This window comes from Lutra lutra, chromosome 1 (genome assembly GCF_902655055.1).
Source record: "Lutra lutra chromosome 1, mLutLut1.2, whole genome shotgun sequence".
Lineage (NCBI taxonomy): Eukaryota > Metazoa > Chordata > Mammalia > Carnivora > Mustelidae > Lutra > Lutra lutra.
The window spans coordinates 81,979,943-82,001,785 of NC_062278.1; the positions used below are offsets into that span (position 1 = coordinate 81,979,943).

The 21,843-nt window shown below is 38.6% G+C and overlaps 1 protein-coding gene across 3 annotated transcripts in view; it reads right to left on the reverse strand.

The window, feature by feature from the left end:
- The window catches only part of PLCH1 (phospholipase C eta 1), a 216,351-nt gene that overhangs the window by 79,902 nt on the left and 114,606 nt on the right, over window positions 1–21,843 (reverse strand). For all 3 annotated transcript variants that reach the window (XM_047728543.1, XM_047728551.1, XM_047728558.1), the window contains 2 exons: window positions 9,659–9,805; window positions 6,955–7,198 (listed from right to left, as the gene is read on the reverse strand). In XM_047728543.1, the coding sequence (XP_047584499.1) occupies window positions 6,955–7,198; window positions 9,659–9,805 (391 nt within the window). The remainder of the gene's footprint in view (window positions 1–6,954; window positions 7,199–9,658; window positions 9,806–21,843) is intronic.

Sequence of the window (21,843 nt, forward strand, 5' to 3'; positions counted from 1 at the left end):
TGTAATAGACATGAGTACTGCAACTGCCTCAATGCAACGTAACCATATTGCAGAAATAACTTGAATTACATTTTACACTGGATGGATTTTTTTCATACACCCGCAGAAGATTCATTATTCTCAGTATTCATTCACAGTTGAAAGTTTCAGGCCTATTTGAAATGTAATAATAACAAACATCCCAAAGCTGTTCTTCTCAACTAGTATAATTAAATGTATGCCCAATCAAGGGTATTATTCTGTTATTAAAGTATTGCCTAAAACCCTATCAAATTCTGGCAAATCTGTATGAGAATCGTTCCCTAATTCCACATAACTTTCCCTATTTTTGACATCAGCTTCTTCTTTATTATTCATTAATTTCCTCTTTCCTTTTCTCCTCACTGACACAAGCATCAACTGTTTCTCTGTTTCTCATAAAATTGTTCCCTGTGCAGTTCTGGGGTACACTGCTTTCCAGGTAGCATATATTCCGAATATAAAATCCCTCAGCTGTCAACCTGGTTAATTCAAACATGAAAATTTTCTACTGCAGTAAATATGGACAAACAAAATCTATTGAGCTAAAATGGTGTAAATTCATATTAGAATATTATGACTTTAGGATGTAAAACGTAATCCCCATGGTAGCCATAAAGAAAACAGCTATAAGTTATACATAAAAGGATGTGAGGAAGGAATTTAAAATTTCTCTACCAAAGAAAGAAAATCAATTAAACAAAAAATGTAATGCAGAAAACAAGAGACAAAAAGATATAAGGCATAAAGAAAGCAAATAGCACAATGACAGAATAAGTCCCTTCTTATCAGTAAGTACTTTCAATGTAAATGGATTAAAGACAGAGATTGGAAGAATGGATAAAAACACAAGACCCAATTATAAGAGACTCAACTAAGGGGCTGCCTGGGTGGCTCAGTGGGTTAAGCCTCTGCCTTCAGCTCAGGTCATGATCTCAGGGTCCTGGGATTGAGTCCTGCATCGGGCTCTCTGCTAGGCAAGGAGCCTGCTTCCTCCCCCCCTCCCCCCACCTTTCTCTGCTTGCCCCTCTGCCTACTTGTGATCTCTCTCTGTCAAATAAATAAAATCTAAAAAAAAAAAAAAATCCACTTACTGAGAGTGAAAAGATGGAAAAAGATATTCCATGCAAAGAGTAACCAAAAGAGAGCAGAGGTGGTTCTAATAACAAACAAAATAAACTTTAAATCAAAAGAAATTTTTAAGAGATAAATAAGGACATTATATATTGATAAAAGGTTCAAAGATATAATGATTATAACAATGACAAACTAATGACAAATCAAAATATATGAAGCAAAAACTAATAGAATTAAAGGGAGATGTAGACAGTTCTAAATGATAGTTGGAGAATTCAATACCCCACTCACAGTATGGATAGAACAACCAGACAGAAGATAAGGAAACAGAGAATGTAAACAATACAATAAACCCATTAGTTCTAACAGACATGAATAGAACACTCTAACCAACAGCATACACATGTGTCTCAAGGGCAAATGGAACATTTTCCAGGCTAGATCATATTTTAGGCCATAAATTAAGTCTCCAACTTTAAAACATAGATATCATTCAAAGTATCTTCTTTGACCACAATGGGATGAAATTAGAAACAAGTACTACAAGGAAAACTAGAAAATTCAGAAAATTATGGAAATTAAACAACACACTTTTAAACAACCAATAGATCAAAGAAGAAATCATAAAGGAAATTAGAAAACACTTAAAGACGAATGAAACACAACACACTAAACTTACACAGTGAGAGCAGTGCTAAGGGGGGAAATTTACAGCTATAAATGCTTACATTAAAAAAAAAAATACACCTGAAGCTAATATAAAATTGCACCTCAACTCTACTTCTATTAAAAAATAAATAATTTTTAAAATAATGACTAAAAATGAAATTCAAGAAAGATCTCACATTAACCATCAACTTAACATCTTAAAGAACTAGAAAAAAAGAAGACAAACTAAATCCAAAGCTAGCATAAAAGAAAATAAGAAAGATTAGAGGAAAGAGCAATAAAATAAAGATAGAAAAACAAGAGAAAAATCAATGAAATGAAAAGTAGGCTCTTTGTGAAAAGACCAACAGCATTAACAAACCTTTAGCTAGCTAGATTAACAAAAAAAGAGAAATGATTCAAATTACTAAAATCAGAAACAAAAGTGAGGACATTACTACCAATTCTACAGAAATAAAAAGGATTTTAAGAGAGTACTATGAAAAATTGCATGCTAACAAACTGGATAAACTAAATGAAATGGACAAATCCTAGAAACACAAAACCTACAGAGACTAAATCACAAAGAAAATAAAATGTGAATACGTCTCTAACCAGTAAGGAGCTTGACTCAGTAACCAAAAATCTCTTAACAAAGAAAACTCAATATCTGATACTTAAACTTAAATTCAGCTCTGCTGAATTCTACCAAACATTAAAAGAACTAACACCAATCCTTCTCAAAAAATCCAAGAGGGTACATTTCCGAGCTCATTCTATGAGGCCAGTATTAGCCTGATACCAAACTCAAAGATACCACAAGAAAAAATATATATATACAGACCAAGAAACAGTAGTGCAAAAATCCTCAACAAGATACCTGCACATAAAATTCAGCAGTATATTAAAGGAATTATACACCATGACCAAGAGGGATTTATTCCTGGAATATACCAATGGTTCAACATATGAGAATAGATCAACAGCAACATAAAGAAGGGGGGGAAAAAAACCACATCATCATCTCCACTGATGCAGAAGAGCATTTGACTAAATTCAACACCTTTTCATGATAAAAACACTCAAAACAGAAGGAATAAAAGAAAACTACCTCAATATAATAAAAGACACGTATGAAAAATATATTTCACACTAAATATATTCGATAGTGAAAGACTGAAAGCTTTTCCTCTATAATCAGGAACAAGGCAAAAATGCCATTTTTCACCACTTTTATTCAACAGAGTACTAAGTTTTAGGCATAGCAGAAGGAAGGGAGGAAGGAAAGAAGGACAGAAGGAAAAGGCAGGTAAGTTAGAAAGAAGTAAAATTATTTGTTTGCAGATGATATGATCTGATATACAGAAAACCTTGAAGACTCCATAAAAAAGTTGTTAGAATAAGTGAATTCAGCAAAGAAGCAGTATACAAAGCCAACACACAAAAATTGGCTGCATTTCTGTATATGAACATTAACAATCTGAGAAGGAATTACAAAAACAATTCCATGTACATCTCATCAAAATAACAAAATACTTAGGAATTAATAAAGAAGGTCAAAAACTTGCACAATGAAAACACAACATATTGCTGAAAGAGATTAAAGAAGACATAACTGAATGGAATCCACGTTCATGGACTGGAAGACGATTTAGTTAAAATGTCAGTCCTACCCAAAACAACTTAGAGTCAATGCAACTTCTATCCAAATACCAATGACATTTTCTGCAGAAATAGAAAAATCCATCCTAAAATTCAGGAACTCTGAGTAGCCAAACCATCTCGAAAATGAACAAAACTGGAAGACTCACACTTCCTGATTTCAAAACTTATCTTGAAGGTACAGTAATCAAAACAGTGTTGTATTAGTATGAAGACAAACATATAAACCAATATAACAAAATAGCCCACAAATAAACCCTCACATCTATGGTCAAATGATTTTTGACAAGGCCGCCAAGACCAGTCGATGAAAAAAAAAAATCTTTTCCACAAATGGGCCTGGAAAGCTTGGATATCGACATGCAAAAGAATGAAGTTGGATAATTACCTAATACCATCCACAAAAATTAATTCAAATGAATCAATGACATAAATATAAGACCAAAAACAATAAAACTCTTAACAGAAAACAGAATGAAATCTTCACAGCATGGAATCTGGCAAAGGTTTCTTGGGTATGACACTCTAAAGCACAGGTGACAAAAGAAAAAGCAGGCAAACTGGACTTCATGAAACTTCAAAAATATTGTGCACTGAGGACACTATCAAGAAGGAATAAAAGAAAAGGTTTGCAAGCCATGTAACTAATAAGGAATTAATATACAGAACTCTCAAAATTCAACAACAGAAAAGCAGACAACCCGGTCGGGGGTGTATCAGATTGTTAACATCAGTAACCTTAGAAGAGTGGGTACAAAATTCATAGACAGGGATAAAGACAATTGATCTTTTTGTTATGCAGCTCTGTATTCTTGGTTTACTGCAATAAGCATGCATTTCTCACTTAACTAGAACGATCTAGTGAAGGGGTAAATTTTGCCACCATTTAGAAAAAACAACAGTATGCCCATTGCTCTTACTGGTCTACTTCAGAGTTTATGAGAGGCATTTATATACGTGGTTAAAAGCTCTGAAACACTGTGAACTTGTCCGAGTTAACTGGGTGAGGAGAGCACTTCTACAATTGCTTGTCTTCCCGACAACCATTTTCCTTCCTTCTTCCTTGTTGAAGAACTTCAGTTTTGTTCAGGTATGCAAGAACCATTTGCTCCCATGGAGGCAGAAGGTGAATCTTGACTGGCCCTAGTACAGCCATCCTCAAAGTAGAATCCAAAGCATTCCCCTAACCATGAGCTCCCCCCCCCTTCCAACCATTTATCTGTGAGGCTAAATTTTCTTCATGTATTTCCACCAAAACAATACAACGTACAGATTAAATGCAGAAGCAGATAGGAAAATACATGCGTTCTATTCAGATAGACATTGAAGAGACCTGCAAAAGAGGAAAGAACACTATTCTTTTTCACTAATTTGTTTTGAAAAATAGTTTTCATAAAAATATGTTAACATGTAATAGGTTATTATAATTTTATTTTTTAAGATTTTTATTTATTTGACAGAGAAAGACACAGCAAGAGAAGGAACATAAGCAGGGGGAGTTGGAGAGGGGGAAGCAGACTTCCCGCTGAGTAGGGAGCCCCATGTGAGGCTCAATCCCAGGACCCCAGGATCATGACCTGAGCCAAAGACAGTCACTTAAAGACTGAGCCACCCAGGTGCCCCAGTTTATTATAATTTTAAGAGTATTAACAAATATTTTTTTTTAATTCTCAGATTTAATTTCTAATATGACAGTATCAATAGATGAAACCCACATAAACAAAAACCCTTTCAGTTTTTACGAGTGCAAGAGTCTCGAGCTCCAATTATATTAATTGGTTCATGTTGTTGAAGACTGCTTTAGGAATGGGCCTAGAATAGCCATTGGGCCAATGATGAGATTTAGTCCTTGTGGGGGGTGCGGGGAGGAGGGCATGGCTGGGAAAATTTACTTTGCTCTTAAAAAAAGATTTATGAGAAGAAACTATGATCCCTCAGAGCAGTGCTGTGTTTGGAGCTCCTACCTGAAGCAGGTGTACCTCTGTCTGACCATGGGGCAGCCGCTGAAGGACCACCCCAACAGGCTGAGCCTGGCAGAACCCCGGTCTCTGATGACATCACTGAACCACGATTAACCAACCCGTGAACTGCCCCATCTCACCTCTCCTGTTCGTGAAAAATTAATATTCCTTTAGTTTGGGACACAGTACGGTTCTGTGGCTTATATCAGAAAGCAATTTTATTCAATATTTTTGTTTGTATTTTTACCAAATGTTAAGGAGTTAAGAACTAAATTAATAGAATAAAGCACAGAAAGTTAGTTTCTATGTCTGTGTTTTGTTCACTTATAAATCCCAGGTGCCTTTATCTGCATGCTGTGAATATTGATGAAAACATCATGGCTCATCAGCTCAGACCTTCACACTGTCAAAATTCCTTTCATGGGCTGAATATTTCCACTCTGCTCAAACAATACCCTGGGTGAGGAATTATAACTAGAGCAGCACAAATTTATCACTACTCTGGGGGGAAAAAATTAGGGCATACATTCCAATGACAGCAAGGAAGTAGTCCCACTCCCTTCATAGATAGGGGCACATGTATTTTCAGACCATGCCAAATGTGAAAAAGGGGGCACCTGGGTGGCTCAGTGGGTTAAGTATCTGCCTTCGGCTCAGGTCATGATCCCAGAGTCCTGGGATCAAGTTCCAAGTCAGTCTCCCTGCTCAGCCAGGAGCCTGCTTCTCCCTCTCCTTCTCCCTCTGCCTGCTACCCCCCTGCTTGTGCTCTCTGTCACTCCCTCTCCAAAATAAATAAATAAATAAAATCTTCTTTAGAAAAAAAAAATGTGATAAAGGGAATCAAAGCAGTCAACAACTCTATTGTCTTCACTTTACAGATAAGGAAATTGAGGCCAGAAAGTCCATGTCCCATGACCAGGCCAATACCAGCGCAAGAGGTGTGTCCAGACCAAGGAGGTTAACTATCTGGTCAGCACGGGACCTCAAGAATGGGCTTCATCAAGGACACTCAGATGAGTCCCTAGTTTTTTGAACAATTCAGAGAAGGTAAAATGGTATGAAGCAAAAAATAACTTCCCCTTCCGTATCCATCAGTTTCCATACTGTAAATTAAAGAGATAGAAAAAGCAGGAAGGAGCTTAATACCTCATATGTAATTAGAACTCAAAGAGTACCTGTTAAACTAAACTGATTTGATCACAAAGCAGGATTTTCTCTAATCCAAATAAATACCTTCCCAGCTACCGAGTCTCTCTTAGGAAACTTTAGGCTGCATTTGGAGACCTCTCAGATTGTGAAGCTAAATTCAGTCTCCTCCTAAGAAGCCTGAGTTCATGCCAGCTCATTTCTGTCTGTTCTGTGCATTCATCTACTTGGCGTGAGAGGGAGGAGGGGGCAGAAAGGTGCTAGGGGTAAAGAAAGAGAGAAAGAGAGAGAGAGAGAGAGAGAGAAAGAGAGAGGAAGGTGGCTTTAAGCCTCAAACCTACAGGGAAAAATAAGACACGGTCTAATACACACACACACACACACACACACACACACACACACACACACACAGAGCTCAACATTAACATTGTAGGAAGGATATTGGTCATGGGTTCTCTGCCTCTTGGCAAGGGAATCTTCATCACTGATGCCGGCCATCAGGTACTTGAGGCCTGTGATCCAGGTGCGGGCCTCCTCAGGATTGGAGGTGATGAGGTCCAGAGACTCCATGTGGTTGCCATGGTAGATGGTGAAGCAGCAGCTAGGGTCAAAGTGGCCCTCCGCTTGTCTGTGGAATATTTCAGACTGCCGACCTTCGGTGACTTTGTAAATGGAGTCGATAAGTACTGCGAGGAAAGCAGAACACACAGTTACATGGCATAATGGATTTGGAAAAAATTTTTTAAAAAGCAGCAAAATCATCTTAAATTCTAAAAATAAGCACAAACAGGGATGGCTGGGTGGCCCAGTCAGTTGAGCCTCTGACTCTTGGTCTGGCCCAGGTCACGATCCCCGGGTCTTAAGATCAAGCCCTGCATTGGGCTCCCCACTCAGCAGGGAGTCTGCTTGAAGATTCTCTCCCTCTGCTGCTTCACACACACACACACACACACACACACACACTCTCTCTCTCTCTCTCTCTCTCTCTCACTCTCTCTCAAATAAATAAGTCTTTAAAAAAAATAAGCATGAACAAATTCACTGTCTGTGAACTGTGGTATTATTAAGTTCAAATGTGAAATACAAACCATATCGTTTCCCGCTAGGAACCTTCTCCACATGCCACTTTACCTTCCTGGGCAGCCTTAGGCAGCATGGACCATGCCTTCCCAAGCACTGAGTCAGGACATGTTGAAATTTATGATAGGAAGAGCGATATACAGATCAGGGCAAAAAGACTGGTAGAAAAGGAGACTATGAATATATCAAATTTACAGCTTGCATATTTGCACAGGGAAAACATACAAAGACCTAGAACCAACTTTGGAGTTGTGCATAAGATGACAGTTAAAAATTGGAAGGAAAAAAACGTTTGGTGGTAACTGAATAGCATGGCTAAATGTGATTGGTATCTCCAGAAAGAACGCCAGGACGGTAAAGGTCGAGCAGGGCTTAGAGAGGTAGAGGAATAAGGTGGTATCCCAGAAGAAGAAAAACATAGGATAAAGAAACATGAGGTCCACTCCAGGGATGTTAAATAGGTCACTTGTGCAAGACTGGAAAGCTCAAGAGAGAGTATAATGGGACATAAAGTCGGAAAGGTAGGGAGAGGCTAGATCACAGAGAGCCTGGAATAAGAGACCAGAGATGAGCATCTTTTAGGTAATGGAACAACACTGCAGATTTGGATCAGAGAAGCACTAACAGGGAAGATTACTTAAATTAGAATATTACTTTTTTGTTTGCTTGCTTGTTTTTAAAGCGTGAATCAGAAGTATTGCAATCTTACTGATTGCCTCTAATATCGTCTCCTCCATTCTGCCTTTGTGGAAAGCCACAATTTTCTTCTGGTATCAACTCCTTCCCCACACAATTCACAGAGAAATGAGCCAATGCCTCCCTGCCTCTCCCAGCCCCCAGGGCAAGTTCTGGAATGTCTAAGCCATTGGAGAGGCCCCATTCCTATTTCCTATGATTGATTTAGGTGTGGGAATATAATGCAGTTCTAACCAAGGAGACATGGGGCAGTAGGCTTTGAGAGAAAATTCTGGAAAGGGGTTCCCCTCTCCTAAAAAGGAAGCACCATGTTGCTGCTGCCTTGACGACAGGGTCAATATACAGGGGAGAGAGCCAAGAGCCCTGAGGAAAACAGAACTAAAGACTCAACATCCCACACCTGGACCTGCCGATCTCTGAGTTTCTTATTACATGAGATGATATCTTTATTTTTCATGTAAGTCTAATTTAGTCAATGTCTTCTGCTACTTGAAGATGAAAGCATCTTAACAGACAAAAGCAGGAGACACTAGCAAAATGGAGACTGGTTAAGAGACTTCTCGACAGGCCAGATAGGTGAAGAGACCAGAGACCAGGGAGGTTCCTATGAAAACAGGAAGGAAGGAGATGAGAGAGCCATTACACAGGACCCAACACCCAACTTGGTGCTGAATGTACGAGGTGTGGGAGAGAGACTTTCAGTAGGGGTCAGATCAAAACTCTTTTGCTTGGTATCACTAAAAGCTAACTCACTGGTCAGTTAGCTTTGCTCAGAATATGGCAATACACTTTTAAGTCCACTGGATTTATAATACCCTTCACCTTTTACTAAAAATAAATAAATAAATAGGGGCGCCTGGGTGGCTCAGTCACTAAGCATCTGCATTCGGCTCGGGTCATGATCCTGGGGTCCTGGGATCGAGCCCCGCCTCAGGCTTCCTGCTCCACTAGATGCCTGCTTCTCCTTCTGCTTATGCTCCCTTTCTCACCATCTCTCTCTCTCTCTGTCAAATAAATAAATAAAATCTTTTTAAAAAATAAAATAAAATAATAAATAAATAAATAAAGGGCCTCAGGCTATAAAACCTCATATCCCAACTAAAAAATAAATCATGTTTCCAGCACAGGGGAAATATTAACATTTACAGCACTCACATGGACAGGAAAACTTTTATGGATTAAAATTCCCAAGGAATTAAAAAGACAAAATGGTCATTACTTATTCAGTCTGTCTGCATCCTTTAGCAACTGACCCTAAAACTTACAAAAATATCAAAGTTTCATAGATCTGAAGCTTTCAGACAGCCCAGCAAATATAATCCATGTGGAACTATATCAAGTCAAGCAAAGAATTCAAAGATTGGTCTTACTTTTTGCCTTCTCACTCTTCCTCGAGGGTCTCCATCGGAGGCGGGTCCGATGCTCATCCAGGTAGAAGAGCCGGACTAGCCCTTTGCTCCCACGTTTCAATTTGATCATCTGTGTCCCGGACTGCATCACACTCATGCATCTTTCAACTGCAAAGAGAGATTAGAGCACATTTAGCTGTTAAACAGTACACATGTAGACTAGCGTTCAGAAAATCTACTGTCAAGGAGTGCCTGGGTGGCTCAGTGGGTTAAAGCCTCTGTCTTCGGCTCAGGTCATGATCCCAGAGTTCCGGGATAGAGCCCCGCATCGGGCTCTCTGCTCAGCAGGGAGCCTGCTTTCCTCCCCACCCCACCCTTCTCTCTCTCTGCCTGCCTCTCTGCCTACTCGTGATCTTTGTCTGTCAAATAAATAAATAAAATCTTAAAAAGAAAGAAAGAGAGAGAGAGAGAGAGAGAGAGAGAGAGGAAGAAAGAAAGAAAGAAAGAAAGAAAGAAAGAAAGAAAGAAAGAAAGAAAGAAAATCTACTGTCAAATAAAACCTCGGATTCATCTCCCAAAGATTCCAAGGACCAGAAGACTAAAGTTGGGAAAAATAATCTGGAAAGAGCCACTGAGGAACTGATTCACCAGTCTTAAACCAGTAAAAAGAGCCTTCCTGATTGAAAGAAAATTCTACTTCCAGGTAAACACTGCATCAATGTTACACAGAACCATCTTTTGTTCTAACTGGCAACATACTTTTTGGTATGAGAGTAATCATTTGATGCTTGGATTTATGTTTAGAAAGCATTTCTCAGACTTCACAGTGAATATTGTGAGTTTTTAGATAGTCAGTTGTAAAAACATCTTATGATAATCCTTGAAGATGCAATCAATAAAAACAAGATTGACACAATGCTAACAATTTTTGAAATTGGATAATGGCTACTATGGGTTCATACTATTATATTTCTGTATGTATTTGAAAATAGAATAAATATGAAAATAAATCTTTTTAAAATGTGATCAGAAAAAAAATCACTTTTTCACAATTCAGCATAAAACGTCCGTTGATTAATGAAATAAACTGCTAAGATTTTCCACCTAGAAGAATAATTTAGTGATTGAATTCAGGTACTGTCCAAATCTCTCACTGTCCAAGCTAAAACTATCATTTAAATTCTCTCTGCTTTGAGATGAACCTTGTTAGAAATGGGCGTCTGTCGGTGTGGCCTATTTCCCCTTCTTTGGTAACTAGAAATACTCCTTTCCCATTTCATGTGTTTTTGGTGGCCAATCAATCACCCCAACTAAGAAATGGGCACCTGACTGACTTAAGCTAAGAGCAAATCTGAGTCCCTTCCAAAGAACACAAATCCTGAGCTGAGCATGGGAAGGAAACAGAACTGAGCCATTTCAATGGCCAAAACTTAAAAGACACTCCTGCCTGGCCACCCTAAGATTCCATAGTTGTTATGGTTATCCTGGAGGTTGACATTGTCCCCTGGATTCTGCAAGTTATTCAATACTCTTCCAAATACTTTCTTATTATATTATCCAGAGATAGCTTTTATATCACCAACCATTACAAAGGCACCTTTATAACCACGAGAGCACTAGAAACATCTGGTTTGGAGTTCCTATCTTATCAAGCAGTATGCCATTAGAAACAGATAAACAAAGAAACACAGAAAATAAACTTCAACAACATGAGACGTCAGCTTTTATGACTATGTAGCCTGTCTTTACCAGGAGAGATAAGGTGATCTTAAAGGTGAGACATTGTATGTGCAGGGTACTGACTAAAAGTAACTTCAGCATAACCAACTTTTCACTCTTCCCTGCATGAAGAGCTTTTTCTTCTCCAAAGAAATCAAAGAGGAACCGCATTAAATTAAGTGGTTTTAGGATTTGATATTTCAAGGAAAGTGAAGTATAGGCTGCTCTTTCTCGTTTTATCTGACATCAAAAATCCAAAAGTAACAAAATAGCTCTTAAGAAAACAAACACACAAACTTAAAATACTTACTTTGAAGCAAAGAGCAAAATTTGAGATTTGGTTTTGCACACCTAAGTAGTCACCCGCTACTAAGTACCATTGGTTTAGGTAACAAAAGCCCCAGATTTGAATTGTTGGCAGCCACACTGACCACATCACACCAGTTATTAGAGGGAGAACGGAGTGTCAGTGTATCGAGATAAAATCATCAAGTCAAACCATATATATATATATATATATATATATATATATATATATATATATAACCATATACACGTATATGGTTTTATTGTTGAAAACTTTAAAAATAAATGCCAAGTCAAAAGTAAAGACAAAAATACTATGGGATTCCAGAATGAAAGGAGAATACAGTGGGCTAGAATGAGGAGAAGTGTAATAATAACACAGTATCAGATGCTCAAGGATTAGAAAGAGTAGAGATATATTCAGAGGATAGGGAACGATGGGTCTCCAACTTTGGAAGAGTGACTCAAAAGGAAAGTGATGGGACATAAGGTTCCAAGGGCTGGATAAAAAACTAGGCTGTAAGAAGTTGGGGATGTTGGTAGAATAAGATCTTAATCCATTGTCATGAGAGATTCACCAGACATTTGAGCAAAGGATTCATGGGATTAAAAAAATAAAATAAAATAAAATAAAATAAAACCATAATTCAGGAAGATGTCTCTTTGGGAAGAGAGAATAAAATAAATTGCTTAAACCAAAGTGGAAAATTGAATTAACTATACAATCAAAGATCTAACAGCAAGCACTACCTATATATCTGACATTGTGTCCTCCGCTTCGTTCACACTGCCCTTTCTTTCTCTTTCCTTTTCACAGTACTCCCCCTTTTTTAACCTAAAATGGAACTGCTATGGCCATAACATCTCAACCCTTTAACAGGAAAAGTACAATGATATAAAAGTGTAAGCACGGATGCCTAGATGGCTCAGTCAGTTGGGCATCTGCCTTCGCCCAAGTCGTGGTCCCAGAGTCCTGGGATCAAGCCCCAAGATGGACTCTGCTCGGTAGGGAATCTGCATCTTCCTCCCTCTCTGCTCCTCCCCTCCCCATCCCCAGGCTTGTATGTACTCTCTCTCTCTCTCCTTCTTCTCTGTCATATAAATAAAATCTTTTTTTTTTCTTAAAAAAGTATAATCAGGGTGCCTGGGTGGCTCAGTGGGTTAAAGCCTCTGCCTTCGGCTCAGGTCATGATCTCAGGGTCCTGGGATCAAGCCCCACATCAGGCTCTCTGCTCAGCGGGGAACCTGCTTCCCCCTCTCTCTCTGCCTGCCTCTCTGCCTACTTGTGATTTCTCTGTGTGTCAAATAAATAAATAAAATCTTTTTTAAAAAAAGTGTAATCAGCTATCTGAGCTAATAAACACCATCTATAATTTAGCAAAAGCATCATTCGGAGAAACACAAATATTTTAGAAAGTAGGATACGATCCCTCGATGAGGAAGGGTATTTATATAATATATTAATAGTCACTAGCTTCACATTTATCCCATCAACTCAGCCTTGGGCTAAGACTCCAGCTTCATCCACCACAGCAAACAAGCATATATGATTGAAATGTATCTGGCAGAGCTAGGATCTGAAACAGTGTGATGCTTAAATTGTTTATGTAGCTCCTTTATGCTTATCACATGGAAAAGGCATTTAGTTAGAGTCACACTGAAAAATCAAGTCCAGGGTAGTCTTGGGAGTGAGTCACCTAACATACCTCGTCTCCCTCAAACCTCATTGTAGACAATCCATTGAGTTGTAAAGCTAACCAGAGAAAGAATGCCCTCAATCATTCTTTGTAACTCATTCAATGACTCTTCCAATGTCATCTAAACCACGAAGTGATGGCTTAAGCCAATTTCTTTATGGTCTTTATGTTCTGCCTTCTGTAGAGGTAGATAATAGTAGTTGCCACCCACATAGAAGTCATTCTTCAACCATGCCAGATCGGTAGATTCCATAAAGTAAGATGAGAAACAAGAGAACAAAGGAAGACTTCCAGTGGCAGGTAAACAAGGGAAGAGTTCCAGGGGCTTAGAATGATGTAACCTTATCATACACACTCCCGGTGCTGGAAGGTGTCTGGGAAAGTCTGCAAAGGCAGGCCACAAATGCAGCCACATTCAGGAATATTAAAAGAGAAACACCCACAACACACATATTGTTTTTGTCTATTATGCTCCAGGCCTCAATATGTACACAAATTTGACACGCTGCTTGCAATCATGATATTTAGGTCATTTGGCATGCTGCTTTTTTTCATTTGTATAATAAACAGTTTTCCATGTTTCTACACAGTCTTAATAATTATCATTTTAATGGCCGCCTAACAGAATAGCATAAATATTTAAAGAGTAGAACAGATGAGTAGAAATACAGTAGACTGTATTTCTAACTTTATTACATAATTAGAGTTTCAAAACTCTTAACAGAGTTTTATCTGTGAAATGAGAGGCATAACAAAGTGGTCTACAAGGTCCTTCAGAATTTAATTCTTTAAAGGTATTAAATCAATTCTGCCACAGTCAGTTTAAAATAAGTAAATGTCTTTAGCAGTTATCGGTTCACTAAAAGCCTCAAGCAGAAAATCCTGTTTAAAACAAAGAAACAAACTTCTGATTTGAAGTATAAGAGAGTATATATCATTGGAGGAGAGATTCCCAACATTTCTACTAAGCATGCATGACATCTAAGAGGGTTTAACTCTTTAAGCCATGCTGGAATTAGAGGTCATCACATTCTCCCAGGAATGTCGATCATACCACCTGATGCTAATTTTTTTAACAGCTTTAGTGAGGTACAACCTATATACATCAAAATCCACCTGTTTCGGGCTGCCTGGGTGGCTCAGTGGGTTAAGCCTCTGCCTTCAGGTCAGGTCATGATCTCAGGGTCCTGGGATTGAGTCCTGCCTCAGGCTCTCTGCTAGGCAGGGAGCCTGCTTCCTCCTCTCTCCTCTCTCTCTCTCTCCTTGTGATCTCTGTCAAATAAATAAAATCTTAAAAATAAGATAAAATAAAATCCACCTGTTTCAAATGTACGATTTAATGACTTTAATGTATCTACAGAGTTGTGAGCTGATCCTATTTTAGAACATCTCCATCACCCCCAAGAAGAAACTCCATGCTCATTCGCCTTCATTCCCCATTTCACCCACAGCCCTGGACAACCACTAACCTATTGTCTCTGTGGATGGGTCTTCTCGAGATATTTCACATAAATGAAAATCTTATAATCTGCAGTCCTGTGTTTCTGGCTCCTTTCACTCAGCATATTTTTGAGGTTCCTATGATGACTGTGTCCATTTTTTTGTTTGTTTGTTTTCTCTTCCCCACTTCCCTCACAGCACATTAAACTCTTCCCCTGCCATTTAGGGTAAAAATGATCCTATACAGGAAACTGATTGAATAAAGTAATATATACCTACACCTAGTGGGCTACTATATAACCATACAAGATAATAACAAAGACCTCTATACACTGATATGGGTTAATTTCTAGAAGATACTAGTAAGTGAAAAAGGCAAAGAATAAATAAGCATATATCTATAATATGATACTTTTGTGTAAGAAAAGCTTGGGAAATTTTAGAGATGCAAATACTTATCTTCACAAAAAGAAACACAAGAAGGATAACCCAGACAACACCGTAGCTGGTTACTCTCAAGAGTGGGAGAAAATCAAGTAGAAGGGATAAGGGTGTGACTTTTCTTCATATCCTCCATGTTCCAAATTAAAATTAAGTCGATAAGAATGAGAAGGAGGGGAAACAAACACAGAAAGCAAACAGAAACATACACATACATATGTAAGTAGTTGAGTCTATATATGTGCATGTGTGTGTGTGTGTGTCTATGTGGATACACACACACACACACACACACACACAGCTGCATATATTCCCTAGCCCTGTTCTTTAAAAGGCCAAGAAGCAATATCACCTCCAACAGTAATAAGTAAAACTAGGGCCCTGCTCATTCTCTACTCTAAATGTCACCCCAAGACACCTTCTCACATACAGGGTCTCAACCAGGCCTGTGTTAAGGCCATACAAGAATATCACTTGCAGGGACACCTGGGTGGCTCAGTGGGCTAAAGCCTCTGCCTTTGGCTCAGGTCATGATCCCAGGGTCCTGGGATCGAGCCCCACATCGGGCTCTCTGCTCTGCAGGGAGCCTGCTTCCTCCTCTCTCTCTGCCTTCCTTTCTGCCTACTTGTGATCTCTGTCAAATAAGTAAATAAATAAAATCTTTAAAAAAAAAAAAAAAGAATATCACTTGCATGCTTTTGTAAACACATCTATTTTGGGACAGTGATCACCAAACTGTGCATTAGCAGACCAAAAAAAAAACAAAAACAAAAACAAAAACAACAACAACAAAACAAAAGTCCAGATCCTCTGCAAGAGAATCTTTCAGCAAAAGGTACATGAAAAATGTGAATTGATTTCTTGCCAGCATCTACAGATTAGAGTAAATCTGAGTGACGAAAGGGATTAGCTTCTGAAAACAATTCCATCTCTATATATAGAGATATATATATCTCTATATTCTGAAAACAATTCCACTCTAAAGTGCCAAATAATGCAGATAATGCTTCTCTCAAAGGAAGGCAAGGGAGATTTCCTGAGATCACCAGCGCAGAAAAAGAGGGAAACACATTTTGGGCTCCATGACACAGGAAGCTCTGAGGCATCTCACTGATGGGCCATCCCCCCGGATGGCGGTCACTGTGCAGCTCCAGGAGCAGGAGAGGGGACATCCTGTCACTAACCAGCCATGTGCACTTCTGAAGGTCATGGAGTATCTCTGAATATCCAACCGCCCTCAACCTAAAAGTGCATCTTCCTCTCAGCTCTGTGAGTCTATAAAAGAGCTGATCTAGCTTTCATAGGTACAATTTTATCTTTCAAGAAGACAAAATTCTAGTTCATCCAAAAGCCTCTCAGAATAACTTTAAGGAAAAAAAAACGGATTAATATCTGGGTATCTTACTAGAGACATCAATTTTTAAAATGATCTGTATATAAAGTATAACTGCTCTTCACAGGGGATGGCTTCATTTGAAAAGCTCTTCCTCGCCAGCCGTTGAGCCTTAAAGTCAAATCATACCAGCTTATGAATAAATGTGCTTACAAACAACCATGGAGTGCTCCATCATATTAAGTCATGATTCTTCCCAGTGAAAAGCAAACAATGCAGAGTTCATTGATTTTTCTTTCCAAAGCTTAAATCACTCTTGTGGAGAAGATAAGATTATTTGAAAGGTTTTTAGAAACTAATTGGTCCATGATAACATTTTGGAACTTGTCTGCAAACCTTATGTGCACATAGTCAATATGTTTGCAAAGTTGGTAAATACATATGGGGGATTTAGATCAAAGAAAGGGTGAAAGGAATCTATCAGTAATTCGTAAATGTCAGAACCCTTTCTTCTATTTTGTTAAAGCCTTCTATATAATACTTTCTTTTTTAATGAGACCTATTTTGTATTCAACAATTGTGTCTGCTCCATAATCATTAGTCCTAGGGAAACAAATGAAATACAAGACAGAATTCAGAACAATCTATGATTTTGTTGGCTTTACTTAATGTTACCCCATGGGGGAGGGGAATATAAATTAATTTTAAAATTCTAAATTTAGTTCTATCTAATATGTAAAGAGTTTTCTGCCTCAACATAAGGAATGGAAGGGTCTTCACCATTGCACAATATGGTTCTAAGATATATACAAATAAAAGACTAGAGATTTTGTTCCATCATTTGTTCAGTGAGATGACATGGTATTAGATATTCAGGAACAAAATTCCTAAGCTGCAATAAATACTGGACTTTACTTACAGAGAATATTTTCCTCTAACAAGGTTCGTGGTTCTCCACTCTGGCTGTATGTACATCAAAATCATTGAGGACCTTCTTAGATGTGTTGAACACAAAGTCCCACCACATACCAATTAAGTCACCGTCCCTCGGAATGGGGATGAACATCTGGGGTTTTTTGTTAGTTTGTTTGCTTAATCTTCCCAAGGACTCTACTGGGAATCCAGAGATAAGACTACTGACATGTTATCTCAATTAACCTCTAAATATCTTTGTGAAGTAGAGATAATTAAATGCCCCTCATTGTAGAGTGAATGAAAACAGACTTAGAGAAGTGAAGAACTTGTCTGAAATAATAAAGCTAGTAAATGGCAGAGACAAGCCTTGAAACCAGGTATCCAGATTTCCCAGGGCATTTCTCTCTCCATTTCACTGCACAGAATGTCTGCCTTTGGGTCCTGTCCAGGCCCCTAAACTGCACATGGCTGGTAAGTTTTTTAAGCAGTCTTACTCCAACATTCTGCTCTACAGAAATAAGGAATTAGCTTTGCTGGCTCCTAAGACCCTTTCCACTAAGTATTAGGAGGAGCCTATAATATACCAGGTCTATCTTCTAGAAACTTCATGTATCATAGTGATAGTATGTCATGGTAATGACAAGACTGGTAAATAGTATGTAAAAATTAACAATAAAATAGGGAGTGGGATATAAAAAATAAGGACACGAAGGACTAAGGAGGTACAGGGCGGGTTTGGATGAACCCCAGAGGAGACAGAATTTAAGCCTGACCCCCAAAGATCATAATAAGAACACTTGGTGCATTTTCTTTTCAATTGTTCTTGTTCTGGGTCTGTGTACATTTTTCCTCCCCACTTAGAATGTATAAATGGTAGCTGAAATTTATGAAATGAATTATAAATACTCTGTTAGCCACATTAAAAAATTAGACTCGGGGGGTGCCTAACTGGCTCAGTGGGGGAGCATGAGACTCTGATCTGCAGGTTGTGAGTTCAAGCCCCACAGTGGGTGTGGAGGTTCCTTTAAAATAAAATCTTGTATAAATAAATAAATATAAAAAATTAGATTCCAATTCTTGTTCTTAGTAACTAGAAAGCCAGTTTCACTTATTTCTTATTCCTAATCTTCCTGGCTGTTTCTTGGGTGACACTGGGCAAGGGCAGTTTATTCAGTTAAATGAGGAAGACTTAACCTTCCCCAAAGCCAGCAAGGTATTTTCTCCTAGCTCAACAAGCACTGTCATGGCAGAACATCTAGTATTTCTACTGGGTATGTTAAAAAGAATAAAAAGTTTATGATGCCACACATTAATTTCAAAGCGCAAGTTTATTCTTTGATTGGTGATTCGATCAAGATGGAAGTGTACATGGCGTCAGAAGTTGAATGTGCTCCTTAGACAAGTCCAACTTCCCCTAAGATGGCAACTGGTCCCCAGTCTTGCCTTTTCTTTAAAATACAGACTCTTAGACCACACCTCCAAAAATCCCTGTTTCTGGAGATTCTGCATTTTAAAAGCTCTTCTCAGGATTTCTGAGGCCCATTTCAGTTTGGAGACCACAGCTCTGGGTACCATCATTGCTTGGCATGTGGTCCTTGGGACCCAGTTTCCTAGGCCCAGCTCTGGGTCTTCATTCAGTCCCTTAAATGAAAGAAGCAAAGACTTACTGTTCAGTTGCCTGTTAGGACAGTAGCACAGGGTTTTACCCCCTCCTGATAAAATATGAAATATCCTAATTAAACTAAGGGTTAAAGGATAAGAAATTCTTTTTTTTAAGAATTTTTATCTATTAATTTGACAGAGAGAGAGCACACAAGCAGGCGAAGTAGCACATAGAGGCAGATGGAGAAGCAGGCTCCCTGCTGAGCAAGAAGCCTGATGGGGGGCTCGATCCCAGGACCCTGGGATCACCACCTGAGCTGAAGGCAGAGGCTTAATCCACTGAGCCACCCAGACACCCCAAGATATGAAATTCTGATATTCAAATAATCATTCAAAATTGTTTCTCTAGAACCTCTTCTGTACTTGGAGGCGGCTCAACACCTCACAATTTCAGATTTGTTCTATCGCTGCTGAATAGGACAGAGGTGCTTTCTTAGTTTTGAGCCTTAATGACCAATGGGTATTTATCTCTCCTCACCCACATCCCGTCCAAAAGTTGAAAAAACATCTCCACAGTGTGCTACACACACTAATACAGAGCAAGTATTTGTTGAGGTTGTTATTGTCTCATTCATTTCTTAAAGTCACTGGACATACTTTCTGCCTACTTCCTCCATTTAATTGCACAGAATAGTCTGTACTCCAACAAATTCATACACCCCTAGTAGTACCCAATTCTTACCCTCAAGCCCCTATTTCCTTCACTAACTATTGATTAAGGGACTTGACCCTTTTTTTGGTTAAAAACAGCAAAAAAAAAAAAAAGAGAGAGAGAGAGACAAAAAAAGCTTAACTGATTTCATGCAAACTGTCCTAATTTGGTCCTTCGAGGTCCTAAAACACTCTCCATCAAAGAGTCAAATAACAGAAAATGGAGCAAGAGGTCACCTTTATCTAGAAAACAAAGTGTCCCTCCCTCCAAGCCTTTGTTGCTCTCAGGCCAATGGCCTCTTAGGAGGTTTCAGAGACCACCTGCTGAGCTAAAGCAGGCCTGGCACCTTCTGGCCATAGCCTGTTGGATATCAAGTTGTATGGCATTTAAAGCAGGCAACTTATTTCTGGGGCAGATGTTTTTGTTGGGGGGAAAAAAAATCCATGCTTAAAAAAACACGAAAAATAGATTTCTGTGTGGTAAAGAAAATGCCTGGGAAAATCCTCTCAGGTTTATTTTACAAAAATTATTTGTCCTCATCCAAACTCTGGTCCTAATATCATAAGCTTCCTTTTTTTTTTAATTTAATAAAACATAAACATCACTGAGTGACTGAGAGCATTCACACAGCCTTATTAGAAGCAATTTTGATTGGAGTTGCTACCCTGAATCACTGCACTATAGATCTTAAATCATTTTTTTTTAAATAGAAAAATCTAAAAATGGCAGGAAAATGGGAAAAAAAAAAAACCTGAAAGCCTCTTTGAAGCAAAGCTGGCATATGTAATCAGAGCAGATGTGCTATAACGTTTTCTAAATCGCCAATCCCAGAAAAAAAGGCCAGCATTAAAACCATAACTATCGGGGCGCCTGGGTGGCTCAGTGGGTTAAGCCGCTGCCTTCAATTCAGGTCATGATCTCAGGGTCCTGGGATCGAGCCCCGCATCGGGCTCTCTGCTCGGCGGGGAGCCTGCTTCCTCCTCTCTCTCTGCCTGCCTCTCTGCCTGCTTGTGATCTCTCTCTGTCAAATAAATAAATAAAATCTTTAAAAAAAAAAAAAAACAAAAAAAAACCATAACTATCTGGATACAAGAATTCCTGAGTTCTCTTTCTACTCGCAAATAATTGCACACACCAACACACATGCATACACATATATGTGAACATGAGCCGTCATGCACATCTTTAGCAGTGCAAGGCTGACTACCAAGCAAGTATAAAGAGTTGAGAAGTGGCACAATTACCGTATGATGGGTAGAGTATTTCAAGTAAATCTTGGGAAGCATACGAGAACTGACAAGGGACAGAAAACATGTCATGGCGGACAGAGGAAAGGTTGGGGACGGGTCAAGAGAGTAGGAAATATTAAGCACAACAGTGGCAGTGACAAGAAGAAGCAACTGGAAACAGCTATTTTGATGGTGAAAAAGACAAAAGACAAAAGAGCTGTAGTCCAGGAAAAAAAGTTAGAGGTAGATAGGAAGAATGATGACCACCTAACAGCCACCTTAATGTCAGAAGCATAGGTGGCTGGGAGAATAGTTCATGACATTGGCAGGTCAAGGAAATTCAGAGCATACATGTCAGCCCCTACAGACTACACAGTTTTTAACTCATAAGCAATGTCATGTCACAAAGTCTGTCCTCCTAGAAGCTCTTTCAGAGTAAGGACTCCATACCTTCTATGATGTAAACAAAGGACAGGAGCCCTAATGCAAAAGGATGATAAATTTAACAACATGTAAAAATACCTATGTAAATCATAAACAAATTTCAAAATAAGCAACAGACTAGAAGAAAATATTTGCAAAAACACATAATGAATAAAGGACCAATATCTATGATATAATGGGTTCCTGCAAGCCAGTAAGAGGAAGAAAACAAATAACCCAAGTAAAAATAGGCAAAATAAATAAATAAATAAAAAGATGATTCACAGAAGAAATGACCAATACAAATGTAGGAAAAAATGCCTAACATTACTCATGGTTAAGAGTTTAAAGTCAAGGCAAAATAACAGTCTACCTAATAAGTACCAATT